The following is a 20,347-nucleotide window of genomic DNA, read 5'->3' as shown; positions in this document are numbered from 1 at the left end:
GCTTGCTCACTCCCTTCTCCTGTGAGACAAGGAGAAAATAGAAGGAAAGTGAGAAGACTTATGGGTTGATACAAACACAGTTCAATAGATGAAGCAAAAGCTGCATATGAAAGCAAAGAAAAATAAGGAATTTATTCGCTACGTTTCCAGGAATGGCCTGCCCTTGGAAGCAGGGCCTCAGGCTTCGTAAGAGTTACTCTGGAAGACATGTCGTTACCACAGATGCCCTCTTCTTCCTCCTCCTTTCCATGAACATCTGTTGCTGAGCACATCATATGATATGGAATATCCCTTTTTTCAGCTTGGGTCAGCTGTCCTAACTGTGTGCTCTTGTGACATCCTGACCACTCCTAGCTTACTTGCTGGGTCAAAGCGTAGGGAAGAAGAAGGCTTTGACACTGTGCAAGCACTGTTCAGCAACAGCAAAAATACTGATATGTTAGCAACACTGCCGTAGTCACAAATCCAAACACAGCACCATGTGGGCCACTATGCAGAAAATTAACTTTATCCCTGCTATACCTAGTACAATCTTCACCCTTTGTTTCATACCATTTGTGTCACGCCTAGGTCCTATGCTATCTACTTCTTCCTTATTAACCACAACTTCTCTTCCTGTATTTTGATAGATGCATGGATATAATTCCCTCGCTCTGTGAGCCACCCTCTTAAAGAACATTGGGCGGGCATTTTGAGTTGGGTCCATGCCTCGATCTCCAAGTACTACACTGTTGCTCAGGAGATGTGGCATATTGCGTTGAGTTTTTGAGCACCAGTACTAGGTCAGGTTGGTCATTGCTGCACTTGCCTGGTTTCTCGTGAGGCTTGTCTTCCTTTGATTCACATTGTCCTTACTATAGTACTTTCTGTAGCTTACAACTCAATGGGTTAAAAAAAGTTTAAACATGTATTTATTAAAATTCTCCAGTCTTTGTCCTTTTGTTTTCAGGCTATAGAGTTTAACTCCACTTCTTGCCTGTGCTCCAGCATGGGTCCTCCGTGGGCTGCAGTCCACTCAGGGATGTTCCTGCTCTGTCTGGCACGGGCACATCCATGGGCCCCAGTCTCTGCTGCTGTCACTGACAGACCGTCTACGTCAGGTTTTTTCCAAAACTGTATGGTTTGTCTCTTCCATTTCTAGTGTTGGAAGCTTTAAGCCCAGAGTGCAGGCCTACGTTTTAATTGTACTCCTAGACCAGAATAAAAATGGAGACTGAAGGATGGTAGCAGGACTTAGTATTGTGTCCACTGAAATCAGTCACTATTGAGGAAATTACATACCTACTTGTTTGTCATTGGGGAAAATGTTGAGGTTTGGCAACAGTGGACTCTAGTCAAAGCCTTGAAAAGGATTGTGCTTAAAGGTTTTAGATGTTTTTCTATTTTTTTTTCCCTATCACTCAACGTGAGTTCTTTGCGCTTTTTTTGTCCCTTCTAGCCTGTCTTATCTCAGTGATGTCTTTACCACTCTTTTTATATTCCTTTCATTCTTTTCTTTCATTCCATATCTGTTTAACCAGCCTGTTCTATTCTTGCCTCAGCTCTTCATCATTACTTTCTTCCGTTCACTCCAATTCTTTTTGCTTGCTACTACTAGTCATCTTCCTCTCCTCTACCATTGAAATTCTGCTTTTTTTGTCTCCTGAATAAATTAATCACACTTTCTTTCTCTGAGTTGAAATGGCAAAAGAAATTGAAGCTCAATGAAGACATTCTAGAACAATAATGGGTAGCAAAGTTGTGTGTAAAGTTTTGCCATATCCCTTTATTTCAAAGATCATAGAATCATAGAATAGAATAGTAGAATCATTAAGGTTGGAAAAGAGCTCTAAGGTCATCAAGTCCAGCCATCAACCCAACACCACTACGACCACTAAGCCACATCTGAAGTGCTGCATCTACACGTTTTTTGAACACCTCCAGGGATGGCAACTCCACCCCTGCCCTGGGCAGCCTGTTCAAATGTCTCACCACTCATACAGTACAGAAGTTTTTTCTAATATCTAAACCTCCCCAATGGACTGTATTAGGTGCGGGAGTGATAAACAAGTTCCCTGTTTTAACACACAGGAGCAGTGAGTGCTAGTAAGGAATATGACTGCATACTTGAGGACTCAGCTGTTGCCAAATTTGAATAGGTCAGTGGAAAGTATCTGTAAAAGTGCAAGTCTCTGAAAGCTGCTCAGATTGACCAGTGTTTTTCATAAGAACCTCACTGGAAATACTTTAACCTTTCTGCCAAATTTCAAGTCCTTGTTTCTAAAAATGTCTGATGTTCTCAATGAATAGACAGTGAAAAGAAGAAGAAAAAGATTTATATGGCAAATGGTGGGTGAGTGTATTCCCTAGTCTTACTTTGGACAGGTTTTTACTTCCTGAAGATCTAAAAAGCAGAAGAAGTGTGAAAACTAACAAAAATAATAATAAGGTAAATGGCCACCATTAAGGATCTCAGCTGCATAAATTAGTTTTGTGAAGTAATAAGCAATTAGAATCAACGTCTTAAGTTGTCTGATGCATCCACTTAGTTACAAGCAGCACCAGCAGTTCTGCCTCCAGTTCGTGCAACTGCTGTCTTCTTAAATCAGAAAATATGTGATATAAGAATTCATTTTTGGGAAGGATCCTACTAAATATTCAACTTCTACTAAGTACATTTGGTTTATAAAACTGCATTTGAGAGATTTTCTTTTGGGGCTGATGAACTGAACTACTTTTAAAATTATTTTTACAGCTGGAAATACCTGTGAATGTTCCAGATCTGCAGGTGGTTACTGATGGTGGAAGTCTCTCCCATGCATCTGTCCAGCCAGAGGTACAGAGAGAGGAAAAAGTAAGCACCTCAGCAGCTCTGTCTGGTTGGTTTGTCGGTTGGTTGGTTGGTTTCATAGCACATCTAAAGCTACATGGGCAGTGTCTGGTTGCCATGTCTGTTTCTAATGGCATTAGCTTGACAGACTCGTAACTGTCCCACATAGATATGAGGGACATACAGCTATGGGAAAACTTTGTAAATAAAGATTGTTAGTGTTTAAAATACCCTTTCAAAGCCATGGAAACCCTTGGGAAGAGAATTTACCCATAAGCATTAAGTTAAAATTGTGGACTGATTTGTTATAGAACTTTTATGTTGTTTTTCTTTTTATTTAAGGAAACAGCCGTTCATGGAAATCCAGAGGTGAACAAAGGTAGGTATGAAACAATCTTGTTCTTATCTTTCCCATTAACTTCCTGCTATTGTGTAGTTATTCTTGCTGGAAGCTTAGACGTTTATATATCTTAAAAGAAACCCCACAAAACTGTTCATGAAATAATGGATGCCTTTATATTTCGGAGGAGATTTAAACCCTTTTCTTTCTTACTGTTCTCTGTCAAAGAGAGGGACAGAGCATTGTCCAGGATCAGAATTAATATCCCATCCATCAATTTCCCATGCCATGGTTAACTGTACTGGGAGAAGAGGAATCTTTGCAAGTGCTTACTTAGAGTTTACATGACTGAGTGGGTGGATTGATAGCTTTGTCATCTTTGTGGTCTCTGAGTTTAATATCCCAAATTGGTAAAATAGCATGTGTGACCAGCTGCAATCACAGTCTTCCAGAAGCAAATATTCTTTACATATGAGATGTGTTAGAAACTCTTATGGATCTGTTACTGTTTAGAAGAGCTTTCAGTTTTCATTTTAAATACATTCTCAATACCTCATCCTAGGAAACACTTGCTGTGACTTGCTGTCTTTGCTGATGGAGGAGAAGACTACTTTGTTCTTTGGACTTATTTCAGTACAATAGCTTTGGAAGATGGAAGTGTTTTGTTGGATGTGATCAGTTAGTGATAGGCAAAGAGATGTATTCTGGATAGAGATTAGGAATTGGGAGTCTAGACTGCAGTGTGGATCAACACTGCAGGTTATGGATTTCTGTGGTTAAACTGTTACTCTTTCTTTTCCGTTTGTGGCTGTCGTGGTTTATCCCCAGCCAGCTACTAAGCACCATGCAGCTGCTTGCTCACTCTTCCTGCTCCCAGTGGGATGGAGAGGAGGACTGGGAAAACAAACCAAAAAAGAAAAAAAAAAGGAACTCATGGGTTGAGATAACAGTGTAATAACTAAACTTTAGTAACATTGATAATAAAATGTAGTAATGTCATAGTTTGAGCTGGCTGCCTAGGCTGGCAACAAATAACCACACAACTGCTTGCTAACCCCCACCTCTGTCCCTTGAGGGATGGGGAGAAACTTCGACATAAAAATAGAAAGCTCAAGGACTGAGATTAGGACGGGGAGGGTTCATTCACCACTTATGGGAACAGGCAAAAAAGACAGCGCAGACTTGGGGAGAAAACATTAATTTACCACCAGTTATCAGTTAGGTCAGAGTGGGATAGTGAGAGAAATGAGTAAGTACAACCTGATCTTAAATACACTTCCTCCTACCTCTTCCTCCTGGCTGTCTCCTCCCCTGCATCATCATCAGGGCTGGAAGATGCAGTTCTGTTGTTGCTCATTGCCTATGGCAGTCCATCCTCCTGGAGAAGGGGGTTCCTGGCAGTCTTTCCCTGCTGCCGTGGGGTGTCCATCTCACGCCAGGCAAACCTCTCCCTCCGTGGCAGTGCTTCCCACCAGTGTGGGACCCACCCGTGGCTGCAGTGCCCTCTGCTCCTGCGCAGTCTCTCTCTCCTCTGGCACTGGGTCCTCCAGGTGCTGTGACATCCTGGACCTCTCACTACAGATGGTCTCCTCAGCTTGCAGGCAATCCTCTCCCTGCCATTTCGTTCACCACCAGCCTCCGGGAAATGCTCTGCAGCCATGCCTTTCTGCCCTGCTTCTTCAATGATCGTGTTTTACTTTCCTCCCACCTCCTCCTACAAAGAAGCAGCTCACCAACACAAAAGACAGGACACAAAGAGACCAAGAAATAAACATGTGGGTACAGCTTTGACCTGGGACTGGGGGAGGCTCTGGAAGCTTCTCAAGGAGCCATCCCTCGCAGCCCTTCTCCCACAATCCCACCAGACACAAACTCATCACAACAAATAATAAGAATTGGTATAACAAAGAGGAGAAATAAAACCTGAGAAAAGACAAGCGATGCACAGAGCAGTTGTTCACCACCCACTGGCTGATGCCCAAGCAGTGACGTGACCCCAATGGCCAACTCTCCCGGATTTGCACCAAGCAAGGTGGTCCGTGGTGGAAACATCCCCCCAGCTGGCTCAGATCAGCTCCTGCACAGCTGCATGTGCACCTCCTTGATGGCAGGGAATGAGAAACTGAAAATCGTTTAGATAAGTGCAGCTTAGTGACAACTAAAACATCAGTGTGTGGTACCAACATTATTCTCACACTAAATCCAAAAGATCGTGCTGAACCAGCTACTAGGAAGAAAATTAACTCCCCCAGCCAAAGCCAAGACAGTGGCAGGCTGACCTTGGCCAGCTGCAGGATGCCCACCCAGCTGCTTTCTCACTCCTCCGCAACAGGGTGAGGGGAGACAGTAAAATCTAAAAGCTCCGGAGTTGTGATAAACACAGGGACCTCTCTTTATCTAAACAGATTCAACCAGGGGAAAACTAATTTAGTTACTTGCCAAACAAAATAGAGTAGGGTGGTGAGACACAAAACCAAAAACTGGAACACCTACTCCTCCCCTCTGCCTTCTTAGGTTCAGCCTCACACCTTCGCTTCCCATTCCTCTGCCTCCTTCCCTCAGGGGGTGCAGGGGCCAGGAACAGGGGTTCCAGTCCGTTCCTAACACTTGATCTCTGCTGCTACTTTTTGCTCCCACTCTTGCCCTGCTCTAGTGTGGTGTCCTTCCTGTGGGGCACAGTCCTTCAGGATAAGTCAGCTCCACCGTGATCCACAGTGCAGTTGCTGCAGGGAATGTCTACCTGCTCCAGCCAGGTCTTCTCTACAGGTCGCAGGGGAATCTCTGCTCTCATGCATGGGCCACTCCTCCCCTCCTTCCTCACCAACTTTTGTGTTCACAGGGCTGTTCCTGACATTTTTTTTCTCCCTCACTTTTCACTGCGGTGCGATATTTTCCCATTTATTAAACATGTTTCCCAAAGGAGCTGCCATTATGGTTGACAGGCTCAGCTGTGTCCTGCAGTGGGTTAGTGGAACTGGCTGTGCCTAGGCAGCTCCGCTGCTGCCAACACCTTGCCTTCTGTGCCCAGCACACCATTAAAGGGGATGATGTTGCTGCTCGGTATTTTTGCAAGAGTTTGAATTTAGTGGATGAGAATTGCTGTGTACAAGCACATTGATGAATGAATGGCAACAATTAAATATTTCATTACATTGATGACAGCATCAAATGCTTTTTGAATATGGATAAGTGGATTTTTGGTTAATACGCTTGTGACTTCTAACATGTGTGAACAACTTTGTAGGAATTAATGATGGAAGCACTGAAGCTGCCATGACTTTACTAGCCATGGGTGATCCAATGTTCCAGCTAAAAACGAGCAGTGAAGGTACGATCTGATTTTTGAAACAAAGTCTTGCTTGTACTTTCTGAGTCCACGTAAGGAGGGATGGAGCAGTGACTGCAAAGCTCTTGTACCTCCTGCTACGGAGCAGGTGGTCAGAAGTCTTTCATGGTTATAGTCCTGCTGGACCGTAACACGTAGTGAGACCAGGCAAAGCCCGCTGGCTGGAAAGAGTAAGACTAATAACTCCATCCCTGCACTAGAAAGATGTTTCTGAGACCTGTTTTAGGAAGGATGTGTTTGAATTAATCTAGTTATTTAAACTGGACTGAAGAAAGGAATCAGGCTTAAATGACCATAACTTGTGAGTAGTCTTTTTAGGCCTCTAAAATGAAGCATAGCTTGTTCTACCTAACTAGCTGCAACCAGGAATTACCTGGGTTTAGGCTAGTTTTTTAAACTTTTATTTAGAATTTACTTGCTTTCATTGGTTGAATGTTTGTTTTTGTATTCTTACTAAGAGAATTGTGATCTTAGGATTGCATTTGCATCTTTGGAGAATGCAGACTTTGTTAAATGAGGTTTGAAGTTGAACATCAGTAGAGTAGCTTTATGTAAATGCCAGACCTGAGTCTTTCAATTTATGCTTTTCTGTTCTGTTTATTGTTCTAAGCAGAATGGACACACATGTTACCTGCTCAAGATGAGATGGACATGGCCAATAGCCTTGTAACCCCCACCTGCTCCGAAGAAAATAGAACTTCTAGTCAGTATTTACTTTCTTCAGACACTTCTGCCATGGAATTAGTCTCTTCTGAGGATGGAAGCAGCATTAATATGGAGGATCAAAGCAATGGCACAAGAATAGGCGTCGAAGAATATTTTGAGAAAAATGCAACAGATGCCAGGTTCAGTTACTACTTTTTTCTCAAGGAGAGAGATCCTCTGCCAGTACTTACCTTTGCTAGGTTCTTTCTGGCATTTTTACTGAATTGCAAGCAGTCTTTGCTAAGTGAAGACTTCTTAGTTTAGATAATCTGGTATATAATCTGGAAGACCCCTTGTCTTTCTTTTGTGAGGTGTTGGTATATAGTTTTGGGGATGTTGAACTTGCTCTTCAGTCCTAAAGTTAAGTTTACCCTGTTGGGTGGGAAAAGAATATTCCAATGTACTTGGTGTGGATCACTGTTAATTACCAAGCTCGTTTTCCCAAAATGCGTACAGTTGATCAGGCCAGTGCAAACTGCTGAAGTGTCACTTCTGCTGTGCAGTGTAGCTCAAAGATAACAGAGCAAAGGGATCTCAAGGAACCGGTTGATCTTCTGTCATTATGTTTTTTAATTTTGTGCAAGCAGTTGTGAATATTGAAACAGCTTGATGGAACACCTTTTCAGAAAAAATCTGCTGGTGATCAAGTGTTAAAGACTATTTGATTTATTGATTGCTTGAACAAAGTGTCTGATGATACTCCTCTGAAAAATTATAAGCAAGTCCAGTGGCTCTTTTTTATTACATTATTAATCAGAACTTACTAGCATGTGATCAGTGTTAGATTTCTGAGCTTCTCAAGTTTAAATGTTTCAATTACTCATTTTTTCTTTAGGTAGGGAACATTCTAGGTTGCAGTATTCCTGCCTCTTCTTATTCTCTGATGATCTTTAGTTTTTGTATTGCCAAAGAGTCTTATGTCACCTCTGCCAGCTGCAGCTTGTATTTTAGCTTTCTTTGTCTCATCTACTGCATCTCTCTTTTCTGCACTGTCGAAAATCAAGAACTATATTGATGGCATTTTGCTTTTTCACATGCAGAGAGAGCTCTTTGCCTACCATGAATAGTATGACACCACCAGGAGACAGACTCCTGAAACCTGAGCTGGACTTTGGAGTATTGAGGTCCAGTGGAAACATAATTCAGAAGCCACTTAATACAAATGTACTTGTGGAACAAGAGCAAGTTCAAACTGGTAAGCCTGTTTCTTATTCTAGGATTCTGAAAATGGTTCCTTCTGATGGATTCACATCTCTATGCAATTAAACTAAGCCAAAAGTCTTCACTTTCTGTTCATATTCACAAATGGTGCATCACCACTGTAACGTAGGACGTCCATTTAAGATATGGTTTTACCCATAAGTATACCTTTCTGCATAAAATAAATTAAATTTGAATGGGAGTTTATCTGTGCAGGTCTTAAATTACTTGGAAAAGCCCTTAAATTTTTGCACTGCCCATCACAGAAATACAGTACAATACAATGTACTTTTTTCTGTTATTACTGTCTTTCCCTTCTTTTAAAACCAGAAAGGGAAATACACAGAAATGTTTTGCCATTCTTAAATCAGCTGGAAAAATACATGGTTTTCAAACTCTTAATTATCTTCATGTCACTGACAAAATGCAAAACATGCCAAAGGCAAGGTGGTATGTGTGTCTTATGTAAATTAGACATAAATATACATGTGTACATAGACATCAAAATTAATTTTAATTAATTTTGTAGTGTACTTATATATACACATCTATGTAGATACACATTTCAGTACACAAAGCTTATATGTAAAAATAACATACATAAATATATATACACATATGCACACCAAAAAAAATATTTTGATTTTTTCTTCTTTATCTTAGTATCTACAATCCTGAGAGGTACTGCAGAAATGCAGAAGGTGGAACTAGAACAGGTCAGACCAGCTGCAGGTGATTCTTCAGTCCTTCATGATTTTGCAGCTAGAAGTATGGAACTTACTAAGCAAGCAGATAAAACTGAGAGGTAAGGAGATCCATTAGTTAGTAGTAACTTTATTCCTAAAGTCTCTTAAAATATGCAGCTGAAGTGCATGTGTAGGATGAGTCTGTGATGGAAACTATGCTTACAGATACTGTGCGTGCACGTAAGTGTGCAGTTTACACTTCTGAGGTTTTTCTGTCTTACATGTTGCCCTACAGCTCTTGGGGGTAAAAATTTCACTTGTGTTGCCTGTTTCAGAACTCAGTCATCACCTTGCTGCTTAATAGTCTTCCTTGAAACTGCATCTGAAAGGAAACATTAAGGAGCCGCTTGATTTGGAAATGTATAAAGCCTTGTGAGGCTTCCTGCTTTTAGTAGTAAAGTGTCAATTAGTGATGTTAGGGAGGTTTTTTTCCTGAAGTACTTTATGTAGACTGTTCAGTAGAATGGTGTAGTTTTTAAAGAGGTAATCTGTTTCATTGCAACTAGATAAACTTTCATATTAAACAAATAATTATACATAATTCAGCCCATGCTTGGGGCATCTTCAGTTGGTTTCAGATTAACTAGATATATACATTACAGAACAGAAAAAGAGATGAGAGATGTTTGTGGAAATTCAGGAGATTTAAGACCTCTAACTGCATCACCAAAACCTGAAAAATCTCACCTTGGACTAGAGGATTGTCGAAATCAAAGTTCTGTGGATGGGCTTCCTAAGCAAAATCCTTGTCTTCCTGAGCGCAACCTTTGCACAATCAACTTTACTCAGGTAAAGAACTTAATTTAATCACAGTCTAGAACTGCCCAGTTTGTAAAATTCTATAAAGGAAGAGGTTTTCAGTGCAAATGTACTCACCCATTTTAAAAACTTGGTACTTCAGCTGGTGAAGTACTTTCTTTTTTGCAGAGGCATAACCAAACATAACCTTTCAGCTAAACTTATTTGCAAACCTAAGTTTATAGGATTTTGGCAATAAGTGAGATACATATATATATATATATAAGCAAAATCTTGAGCAGTTTTTTAGTTCTTGATGGAAGAAGTTACTCATATATTCATTCAGTCTGTCCTGTTACTGTTACTTGTTTAAATTAAAACTAAGTTAAAATGTCACTGCTGGATGTAGCATTTTCATCACCATCTTCATTTGCTTTAAAACAAACTTCATCGTTTGCCTGTGCTCTTTCCCATTTATTTCAAAATCAAATCAAAGGGTTTTAAATGTATATTATCTTGGACAAACAGTATGTCCTTCATATCCACTTCTTAATAGCAGTTTGTGTATCCCTGCTCTAGTATAAACGAAAAGTATCTTATTTCTTCATGAGAGAAAGGTTCATTCTTGGTTCCTTCAGGTTTTCTAGTGCTGCCCAAGATCAGCGTACTTGCAGTTCTGGTGGAACAGTAGCTTTTTTCCCTGGTGCAAACTGCTGATTTGTTAAGGCTGATCTCATGTTAGAACAAAGTACAAGAATGATTTGGCTCTGACAAGATGGGCAGAGAGTATAAGAAGAGGCAACTTGCAGAAGTATTCCTGTTTTTAAGCAAAGCTACATGCCATAAAAGGGAAAGGATAGATGAGTTGCAGAGCTGGGTGATTTTCTTTGCTCTCAATGGTTTTGTAATGGTTAGGGGAATTTGTGTTTTTAGTGCCACTGAGCAATTTATTGTGTGAGTCATCTCTGACAGTTGTGCTGTAGGAAGTATAAATTTATTTTGACAAACCATCAATACAGGCAATGAGTTGCATATAAATTTTATGTTGCCCAAGCATTTCTTGTCCTTTTCAGGATAATACCTTTCAATGTAGAATAGCTGGAAGTAAAAGCTGGCAAATGCAATTATGATAATGTCACTAGGTTTTTGGGGCTCTTCAGCATTTGATATGCTTGTTTCTTTCCTGTTTTGTAGTGTTATTTCTCAAATTTATTAACTTGTTTTATTTCAAATGTGTTATTTCTAGAATGAAGCTTGTGCTCAGGATGCCCAACAATGCATAAGCAGCACAGAAGAGACTTCAGGTATAGTGTGCTAATTTTCTAAGTTAGCAAAACCCCACACTTATGTATCTTGCAATTATGCAAAGATGGATTTCAAAAGATAATTGTTTTCACTGACATGCTTAATCTATTTAATTAACAAAAAATAATGACCCATAGCACAGTGCCATTCCCCTCCCTAGCCTCTTATTACGTTTCATTAGCACTAACTTAGACTTGGGAACTTTTTGAATAGCAGTTTAAGTTTAAATATCAGTGAAGGGAAACTTCTTGCTCTCTTCTCTGCTGTGAGCTCCCACTGCTTACCTTGTGCTAGGCTGAGCAGTTGTTAGAGGCTATTATGAGCCTCTGAGTCACCCATCAAGAGTTGAATGTGACAGGAGGAGAGAAGCTGTGTAGTTTTCCACTGTCTTAGCGAGCTACAGTCACTCGTGAAGCTGTTGAGTGACTGCCAGTGTTGGAACTGTGTGAGTGGGAGGCCTGGACTGTGCAAGTGCGGAGCAGGGGAGAAAGAAGAAGAGGGAAGGAAAAGAAGACAATCAGACTTCCCTCTTTAGCTGTAGTGAGTCAGCAGATTAACTCCTAACTGATGAGAAGTGATGAAAGGTATGAAGGTGATGGCTGCTTTTCCCTAAAACAAATTGAAATGGAGCTGGTTTGGAACAAATATTTGTCTAAGGAACAGGGAAAATCACAGTGTCAGAAGCCCAGAATACATACTTTACATGGAAATTGCAGTTCAAAGTTGTAGCTCCTGAGCATGTGCAAAAAGTAGGGCTAATACGTCATCTTAGACATCTGTTGTTGTGCTCTGTTATTGCAAGGATCTTGGGTCAGAGCATCTTAAATCATGTTTAATTAGATAAAGAACCAAAATGAGTTGAGGTTGGAATAACAGCAGCTTTACATTATCACAAATGAGAGCTGCCTTAAGTAATGGAGCAGGACTGTTGTTTTCCATCTTTAGAAAACTTTACAAATGTTCTATTTTTTAATTCATTCTAACAGATGGCATTTGACAGTTTGTCCATTCTGCAGGTCCACAGTGAGGGGGAAAATCCTTCTGTTTACCAATAAAACAGCAGACTCCTGCCATTTGAAGAAGTAACTCTTAATACCTGACAGTTGCAATTAAAGACAGAGGGTCATTTGACCACCATTACACAAGTTTAATTAAACTGCAAATTGTTCTTTAATGCCAGAACATCTATTTAAAAAGCTCTATCCCTACTAGGCATTTTTAATATTCTTCATGCTGAATGCTAGTCAGGACTCCACTGCAGTGAATAGGCTCCGGGGGGTGACAATGCATCTCTTATCTAGGAAGAAAAGCAGCATATTGTCTCAAGAGTATCCCCAGTGCCTTTTTTCCATGGAGAAATGAGTTCCTAAAATTTAATTAGTCAAGATAGCGAGGGCATGAATAGAACAGTGTAATTTTGAACTTGAATAATAGATTTCTGTTATTTCTTGATTTCCCTGAAAAAAAATACAGTAATGAACAACGATCACCGATGTCCAGAGGAGGAACAGACCTTCATTTTAACACTGGTGGAAATCCCAGCTGACTCAAAAGAATTCGATGCATCTGCTTTGCTAGAACAAACTTCAGAGCCATTACTACCAGCCCCAATACTTCTGAACCCAATAAATGCAAGCGAAACAAGCATGACTGAAGTGAGGAGGTAAATGCTGTATTTTTGATCAAAGTGAACCTTGATTGGTATCTGAATGTTTTAGAGATTAGAACTTCTCAAAAGAAGACTTGCAGGAGGCAGGCTGGTCAGGAAATTAAGACAGTGAAAAGGACTAATCAGATTTAAGAAAGATCTCATCAATGGTTTGAAGTTAATGATTTAGTTACCTGGGATTTTGGTGTCAGCCTTAATTCTCATTTACCCTTCAGAGCAAGTCTTCATTTTTAGCAGAAGTCATTTGTCCAGCCTGGGTCTATTCTACCAGGGATACTTAGAATGAAAAGTAGTTGAAATGAAAAATCTAACCGTATTTGCATTTTTACAGTCCTTTAACAATTTCATAAATTTCATAGCTGTTTATTAATCGCTCTTCCAGATTTTTAGTGCAGATGGTCTTCTGGAGAATATGATTAACAGTGGACATAAGTTCAGATACTCTCTTGGGTTTGTACCATGTACAAAAGGAAAAAGATTATACAAATTATACAACAGAGTAGTAATGAATTTTCAGTAATGTGTGATACAAAGGTTTGAGTTTGGGTGGGTTTTTTACAAGGAGTATTCCTCAATGCAATGCAATAAAGTTGTTATTTCAACATTACAGTTGAACTAAATCTTCTGGTCAGTTTGGGAGTTAAAAAAAAACCAAAACAAACAACTTCAAAGGAAAGAGACATTTTGAAGAATAGAAAGTGTTCCAAAATTGGAAAGAACCCCTATTACTCTATTAATGTAAGTCCTCAGATCATAATTAGAGGTGTGATTCAGTTCCACATCACTGTTGAGGAACCTGCCCTGTGACATCAGATGTTAATGTCATCGCCTTAGTTATTGAAAGGGTTGGTCTTGTGAATTTTGGCTACACAGTGTAAGATTTCTCGCTCGTGTGGAACGACTGATGATAGAATTGTTGATAGGCAGAATTAGGGTACATCTGCCATGTCACTGTTCCCTTACTACTTTACCCTAATTCCCCAGCCTCTGCTGCTTCCCTAGGCTTCCCTAGGTGACTTGCTGCCTTTTGAGATTGTACTGAGGTGTGTTAGGGTGGTAGAAGGGTTTAGGGGTGTGGAGGTAAAGATACAACTGTGCATATAAGCAATAATCATAGAATTATAGAATGGTTAGCTTGATAATGTATTTTAGGATTTTCTAGGACTATTAATCAGTTGTCTTATTTTAAATTTTCACAGAATTAACAGGTGGAGTTCAAACTGAACTGTAATGGTTCAACTACAACTAGAAGCACAAGATAGCACATCAAAATGTTTCTCAGGAGTAAACAGTACATTTGAAGTTAATACTGACATTAAGCAAGAAAGCATATCACCATACATCCATGTATAATTTCCATGCAGAAATGTTATACAAAATAAATTTTGGCTTCTTGTACAGTCATAATCATGACTTTTTATACCACAGCATTGGATCCTTGACAACAGCTGATGAATTCGCTGCACCTTTAAACCGCAGTATGGAAACTGAACAACAAGAGATTGCATCAGGAGAGCCCATTCCAGATTTCCACACAACTCAGAAAAGGTCAGCTGCTGAGCTGGAAGAGAATGATTTTCCTCCTGCCAAGAAAGCTCTGCCGACTGTTGCACTGGAAGGTAACTTGGAAGCCACTTACGAGGTGAGATCACCATTTAGTGAGCTTTTATGCATTGTGTAGATGTGTAACACAGAGCATTTTAGTTATGTTTCTTATTTAATGGCATCACTTGCTTAAAAATGTACAACTTAAAAGGAAAGTTAACACCTAGATTGCTTTTTATTTTGAACTCTTGAAGAGCTTGAACTGTTGAGGTAGTATTAATTTTTTTGTGAGAACCTGTAAGCTCTCAGTTTTCTTCACTAGACTTCCTAGAAGGCAGTTTGGCAATAGCCCTTATTTGGTCTGTTCACCACAGCCTTTCTGACAGTGACATCGCAGGAGGGAAAGCTCTGGATGTATGGGATGACTGGCAGACTCAGTTCACTAAATGATACTATGATTCATCATGGTGTCTGTTACATGATGAAGTTCTTAAATATGTTCCTACCATTTTCTAACATAGTGGATATTATTTGAAAAGAACAAGCTGCACATAAAAACTGGCCAGCATGTTTCCAGCTTCCCTCTGTGCTTTTGGAATTTTGACAAAGCTTGTGGCAGTGACTGCCACTGATTTTTGTGATGAGGCTAAGATTGTGTATTGTACCTGGGTGAGGGAATGGGTGATAATTCCCCACTGTTTTCAGAGAGCTTTTCTAGAAAGGACTGGATAACAGTCCTCTTCCTTCTTTGACCTCTCATTTTGACATCCTTTGTCTTGAGTCATTTGTTATAACTCATTTCCTGATGGGCTTTGCAAGGTGTTGTTAAATGATGAATTAAATTGTCTTCTGGATCGCTCCTAGAACTCTACCTGTGTGATATGACTTTATCAACTTTCATTGTCCCTCTTATATTGAGCAAAATAACTTCTTTGCTTTCTTTTTTAAATACAGGGTTATTCAATTAAATCCACATATGCTCCAATAATAGCTTCTGGTAGGTAAACAAACTCGTAAAACAAAGTATAATAAGTATAAATGTTTAACACATCACAGTTTTATACTGGTTGTCATTGTGTTAAATAGTCTAGTCTGAGACTATCTAACACAAAAGTAGCAATAATTTTTTTTCTGGTAATACCCTAATCATAGAATGGCCTAGGCTGGAAGGGACCTTAGAGATCATTTAATCCAACCTCCCTGTCATGGGCAGGGACGCCTCTCAACTAGATCAGGCAACACCTGGAGACCAAATGGGGATCGAACCCGCAACCTTGGCATTATCAGCACCACGCTCTAACTGAGTGAGCTAACCGGCCCCCCCAATACCACCATTCAATGTTTTCTGTCACAAAGTATATGTGTTGGATTACATACTGACTGTTAATTTAATAATGGTTCTAAAAACATTGCTGTAGCTAGTCTAGTTGTGACATTTAGGAGTTGCTTGAACTAAATATCGTATCTTCTGTTAAGCAAATATTTCCACCTGTTGGAGAGCACTAATAGACAAAGGTATTAACTGGTATTTTAACCATACAATGCCAAAATAATTTATTTTTATTTTGTATTTGTCTTTTTAAAGAAAATACATGCACAGTGTGATTGTTTGAAAGCTTAATCTGCCTCTGAAAAATCAGAGGGAAAGCAGAAGGGCTTGGATAACTACTTTTTGGCCCTGAAAAATACTTCACAGGGAAACTGTAGCAGCTTAAACAGCTAGATAACTTGACTAAGTTCTATGGTGTGCTGTAAAGGAAGGGAAGGTGGAGCTGGCAGTGCTATAAAATCTCACTTGTTAACAGTTTTTTCCCATAACATCTGTACGGTGTTACAGATTTTAACAATAGAATGGGAACTTTTACTTCTGAATGGCTACTTCAGAAAAAAATTTTTAAAAAAACCAAAAATCCAGTCCCTGTCTTGTAATGGTGCAAACCATCTGAACATCATGTACATCTTTTGTGCTGTTGTGCTGTCACTGAAGTCAGGTTAATGAAGTCCTTGAATGACTCTCAAATGCTTTTACAGAGGCTTCAGCAAAGGAAGAAGTACTTACACCTCTGTTGGTGTCTGAGTCTGTGTCGCCACTGGCTGAGAGAAGCCAGGTGGAGACTTTGGAGAACTTCGGGAAAGCGCCAATCAAGAATTCAGCATCCAAACAGGAAGAGGAGGTGATGTCTAAATTAACTTCTAACAGAACAGCAGAAATAAGTGGACAAGGGAAGCAGGGGGATGGGCATGAATGTGGACAGTTGGAACATCCTGGAAGCCTAGCATCGTCTTCAAAAACTCCATTGCTCAGGTATTTATGCAATAATGTTTTGTCAGCCTCTTCTGTCAAAAAGGCCTTGTTTCCATATCACAGGGGTTTTTTATGCCCTTTTCCCACTTAATATTACAAGAAAGGCAGAACCATTCTTTGTGATTTCCGTGGCTAAGAGTTAGAGTATCCATCCTCTTCAGCAAATTAGAAAATAACAAACTGTCTGCTTTGAAATTCAAATTATTTTATTCATTAAATTAGCATATTGACCAAGGGGCAGTACTAACATATGATACGTCTGTTTAGACACTGACAGATGCTTCTTCAGCAGGCAGACGTCTGTTGGCTATGATACAGATTTAGGATAATCGTTATTTTCCTTAGCTCACTATGGTGTTGTGATAGAGACACTTAACCACTGGTTTTGATTTTTTGTCCTTCTGCCAGTAAGATTTGTTACTGGTATAGTATATATATATATATATATATATGGCATGCTGGATTTTTAGGACTAATTTAAGATATGTCATTTCCCCAAAGAAGTTTCTATCTTGACAGCTCAGAGGATATTCCTCTTATCTATGCATTTGACTGACTGTTTGGTTCTTTTTAAACACCTTCCTATAACATTTAAGTTCCTGCTTTCCATTGCTCTTGCACTCACTGATCTTGATTGTGGTGCTCCACTGGTCCCTTCTGATCTTGTGGTTTATACTTTGATTGTGCTTGTGTGAGTACCAAAACGGGGACATCCACAGCAATTGGGTAATGTTGCATTAAAATCGGAATCCTTGCCGTAAAGTTTACTTTCTAAGCTATAAACCCTTAACAACACAAAAAGTTCATATTCCTTGTACTTCCCTCATGACTGTGACTTCCATGTGACTTCACTGGTACCAGGTAACTCCCCTGCCATAATATTCAGTAATGCAAAAACCTTTTGTAAGAATTACTTGTTTCTTCTTCTTAAAATTTTCATAGATTTTGGAGGTGTATGCCTGTTTCCTGTGTAGTGAATTGGACTCCTGTAATACTATTTACATCTTCCTTTTATGAAGCAATCCAGTGACACCTGATTGTATTTGTTTTGAACAGGGGCGGACGAAAACCATTGGGATTTTTATCTTTAATTTGCAAAAAACGTAGTTCTGTATCGGCAGAAGATACAAAAGGGAAGAGGGGGAAGATCCAGAAACCTCAGATTGTGACTCCAAAGAGAAGTCTAAAAAAACCCACTCCTTCCACCAAGGATGATAGGGAAACTTGTTCCCTTCCCTCTACAAGCACATCATTGGCTGTCGAGCATGAAAATGTAGCTGCTGGTGCTTCAGTTATGGTACGTATTGACTTTTTTGAATGCCCTTGCATTTTTCAGATGTGAAGACGAGTTAATTAGTTGTTTCAGGAATAGGTAGGTGGGCATCCAGTGCTCGTGTTTTGAGAAAGATACCTGCTTCAGTGAATAAATCATGACTAGTGCCTATCTAGGAAACTTATAAGGGAACGTGGTTGTTTTTCTCTCTGCACATATATCTGCTTGTTTTCCATTTCATTAAACTCTTTTTTGCCTAAACTTCCTATCTAAATTGAAAGCTCAGGTGCATATATATAAATATATATATATACACACACACACTCATGCATACAAACAGACTAAGACTGTTAAGAGCAGCCTTTTCTTTTTCTGTTAGGTTTCAAGTAACAAGCCATCTGAGAAGCCACCCCTTTGTGCTAAAGATGAAGAGAAGGAAGAAGAGCCAACCAGAATCTCTGAGTATTTTTTCAGTGATATCTTTATGGAAGTAGATGATTCAGAATAGCAAATTTGCTTTATTAGGACCCTAGGATCTGAGAGTATAATGCAACAAGAAAGGAGTATTTTTAAAAAGTACTGATTTATTCTGATACTCACTATGCCACACTTACTGTCAGCGAAGCTGTTGTTACTACGTTCCTTAAAGATGACGTGGATTTCTTCGTAAGCAACCTGGATACTTCTGAAACGTTGACATAATCTCAACCACTACGTTGACGTCATTGGACCAGACCAGCAGCTGCAGGCTTTCTGTTTCACTTGTTTAGATGCTGACAATGGGTGCATGAGACGGCTCCTGAAAAGTGCAATGAAAAATGCTTTGAAAAACCCTTAATCTTGTGATAAGTATCCCTTTACATTTTAATGCTGAAGTTTGTGGTACTGGCTGTACAAGTTCTTTACTTCTTTTTGTGAAGTATGCTATGTGAATATGTTAGAAGGAGAGATGAACTCCTGTCGTGTAATCTCTGTAGATCAGGATGCAAATACTGGAAGTAGTGCAGGAAATACATAGCTATGTTCAGCACTGCAAGTATTTTTATTAGCATCTGCAAATTACCTATTTTTCACGAGTTTTTAATTACATGAAGATCTTAACCTGAGAAGCCAAATGGGTTTAGCTCCTTAAATATGTATTGAGAACAACCAGAAAAACATCATTTACTAAAAGATGCTGCATAATGTTAGTCTTTGCAACTACTCTGTTGGAGTAGGAAGAGATTGTTTTGTAGTATAAATGCTCATTTTCTTCTATATTTGAAAACAAGGGGATAAATACTGACTCTTTTCCTTGCTTTTATGTATCTGCCGACTTCCTTGGTTTTCCTTCTGCAAAGTAGCACAAACGCATTCAGTTGAAACCACAACTGTACAACGCGCTTGCCTTGAGGATTTGCTGCTTTGAAGCAGTTGAATTTTCCTCATTTTGCATGTCAACTTGTACTGTAATTTGCTATAATGCTGGTGTAGCTTTAGATTTTAGTCTTGTTTTTTACTTGCCTAGTCAAGAAGATTATGTCAAGGTAACAAGGTTCATGCAGTCTCAAAGTCAGATGATCACCACGGTTTCACTATTCTTAAATTGCTTCTTACACAAAAATGCGTGTGTAGATTTTAGTAGTCTAAATTTTTCTCATGTTACTTTAATACCAGCAGGTACTTCCTAAAAAAAATTATTTATTATGAAAGTGAAGCTGCTGTTTAAATGGTATTGTTACACTCTCAAGAAACCTATCTTCAGCTTTGGACTGGATAACCATTTACTGGTAAATATTGTTATAGAGTTATCTAGTTAGTTTTGAAATACTTGATGAAGTTTGAGAATGTTGGCCTTTTCAGGAGTTCTTGGCAAGGCTTCTGAAGGAGCCTTTAAAATTTTGTCAATAAGGAAAAATACACAGAAAAGCTACAGTTCCTGTTGACCACTGTGCTAGCAGGCCTCTCAATCACATGTGGCTCACAGCAGCAGTATCTTCGTGAGGGGATGAAAAAGGGACTGAGAGTCCTCGTGTAAAGTAACTTATTTGAAACCATACTGTCACCGCCCCCCTGTGCCCCCCACTCAAAAAAATCCCACCACCTCCATCAGTTTCTGTTCAGGCAGTATCTTGTGCTTTGACTAGTCCATTTAACTTGAAATGTTTACCTAAATATTGTCTTACTGTAAACATTATCGAATAGATTAATCTATACATAAAGCACTATGTATTGTATATCTTGTAGGTATTTCATGTATGCAAGTGTTTAGTTCCTGATAGATGTGGCATGTTGATATCACTTGCACTGATAGAGCCTAAAAATATATTTGTGAGGAGTGGCTATAAAATAATTGCCCTTTCAGAGTACTTTCAGAGATTATGACC

The 20,347-nt window shown here is 39.4% G+C and overlaps 1 protein-coding gene across 1 annotated transcript in view; it reads left to right on the top strand.

The window, feature by feature from the left end:
- The window catches only part of BDP1 (B double prime 1, subunit of RNA polymerase III transcription initiation factor IIIB), a gene marked incomplete at its 5' end in the record, with an annotated part of 49,016 nt that extends 30,527 nt beyond the window's left edge, over positions 1-18,489 (top strand). Inside the window, 14 exon segments of the mRNA XM_009870043.1 lie at positions 2,735-2,848; positions 3,152-3,188; positions 6,394-6,477; positions 7,109-7,340; positions 8,241-8,395; positions 9,064-9,205; positions 9,749-9,935; positions 11,131-11,188; positions 12,663-12,852; positions 14,287-14,500; positions 15,358-15,400; positions 16,435-16,707; positions 17,803-18,005; positions 18,361-18,489. Coding sequence (XP_009868345.1) covers positions 2,735-2,848; positions 3,152-3,188; positions 6,394-6,477; positions 7,109-7,340; positions 8,241-8,395; positions 9,064-9,205; positions 9,749-9,935; positions 11,131-11,188; positions 12,663-12,852; positions 14,287-14,500; positions 15,358-15,400; positions 16,435-16,707; positions 17,803-18,005; positions 18,361-18,489 — 2,061 coding nt within the window.
- Between the last annotated feature and the right edge of the window lie 1,858 nt (positions 18,490-20,347).

The sequence above is a fragment of the Apaloderma vittatum genome, unplaced genomic scaffold (genome assembly GCF_000703405.1).
Source record: "Apaloderma vittatum isolate BGI_N311 unplaced genomic scaffold, ASM70340v1 scaffold17465, whole genome shotgun sequence".
NCBI classification, from domain to species: Eukaryota; Metazoa; Chordata; class Aves; order Trogoniformes; family Trogonidae; genus Apaloderma; species Apaloderma vittatum.
Note: the sequence above shows the minus strand (reverse complement) of the source record. Positions and strands in the feature narration are given on the sequence as shown.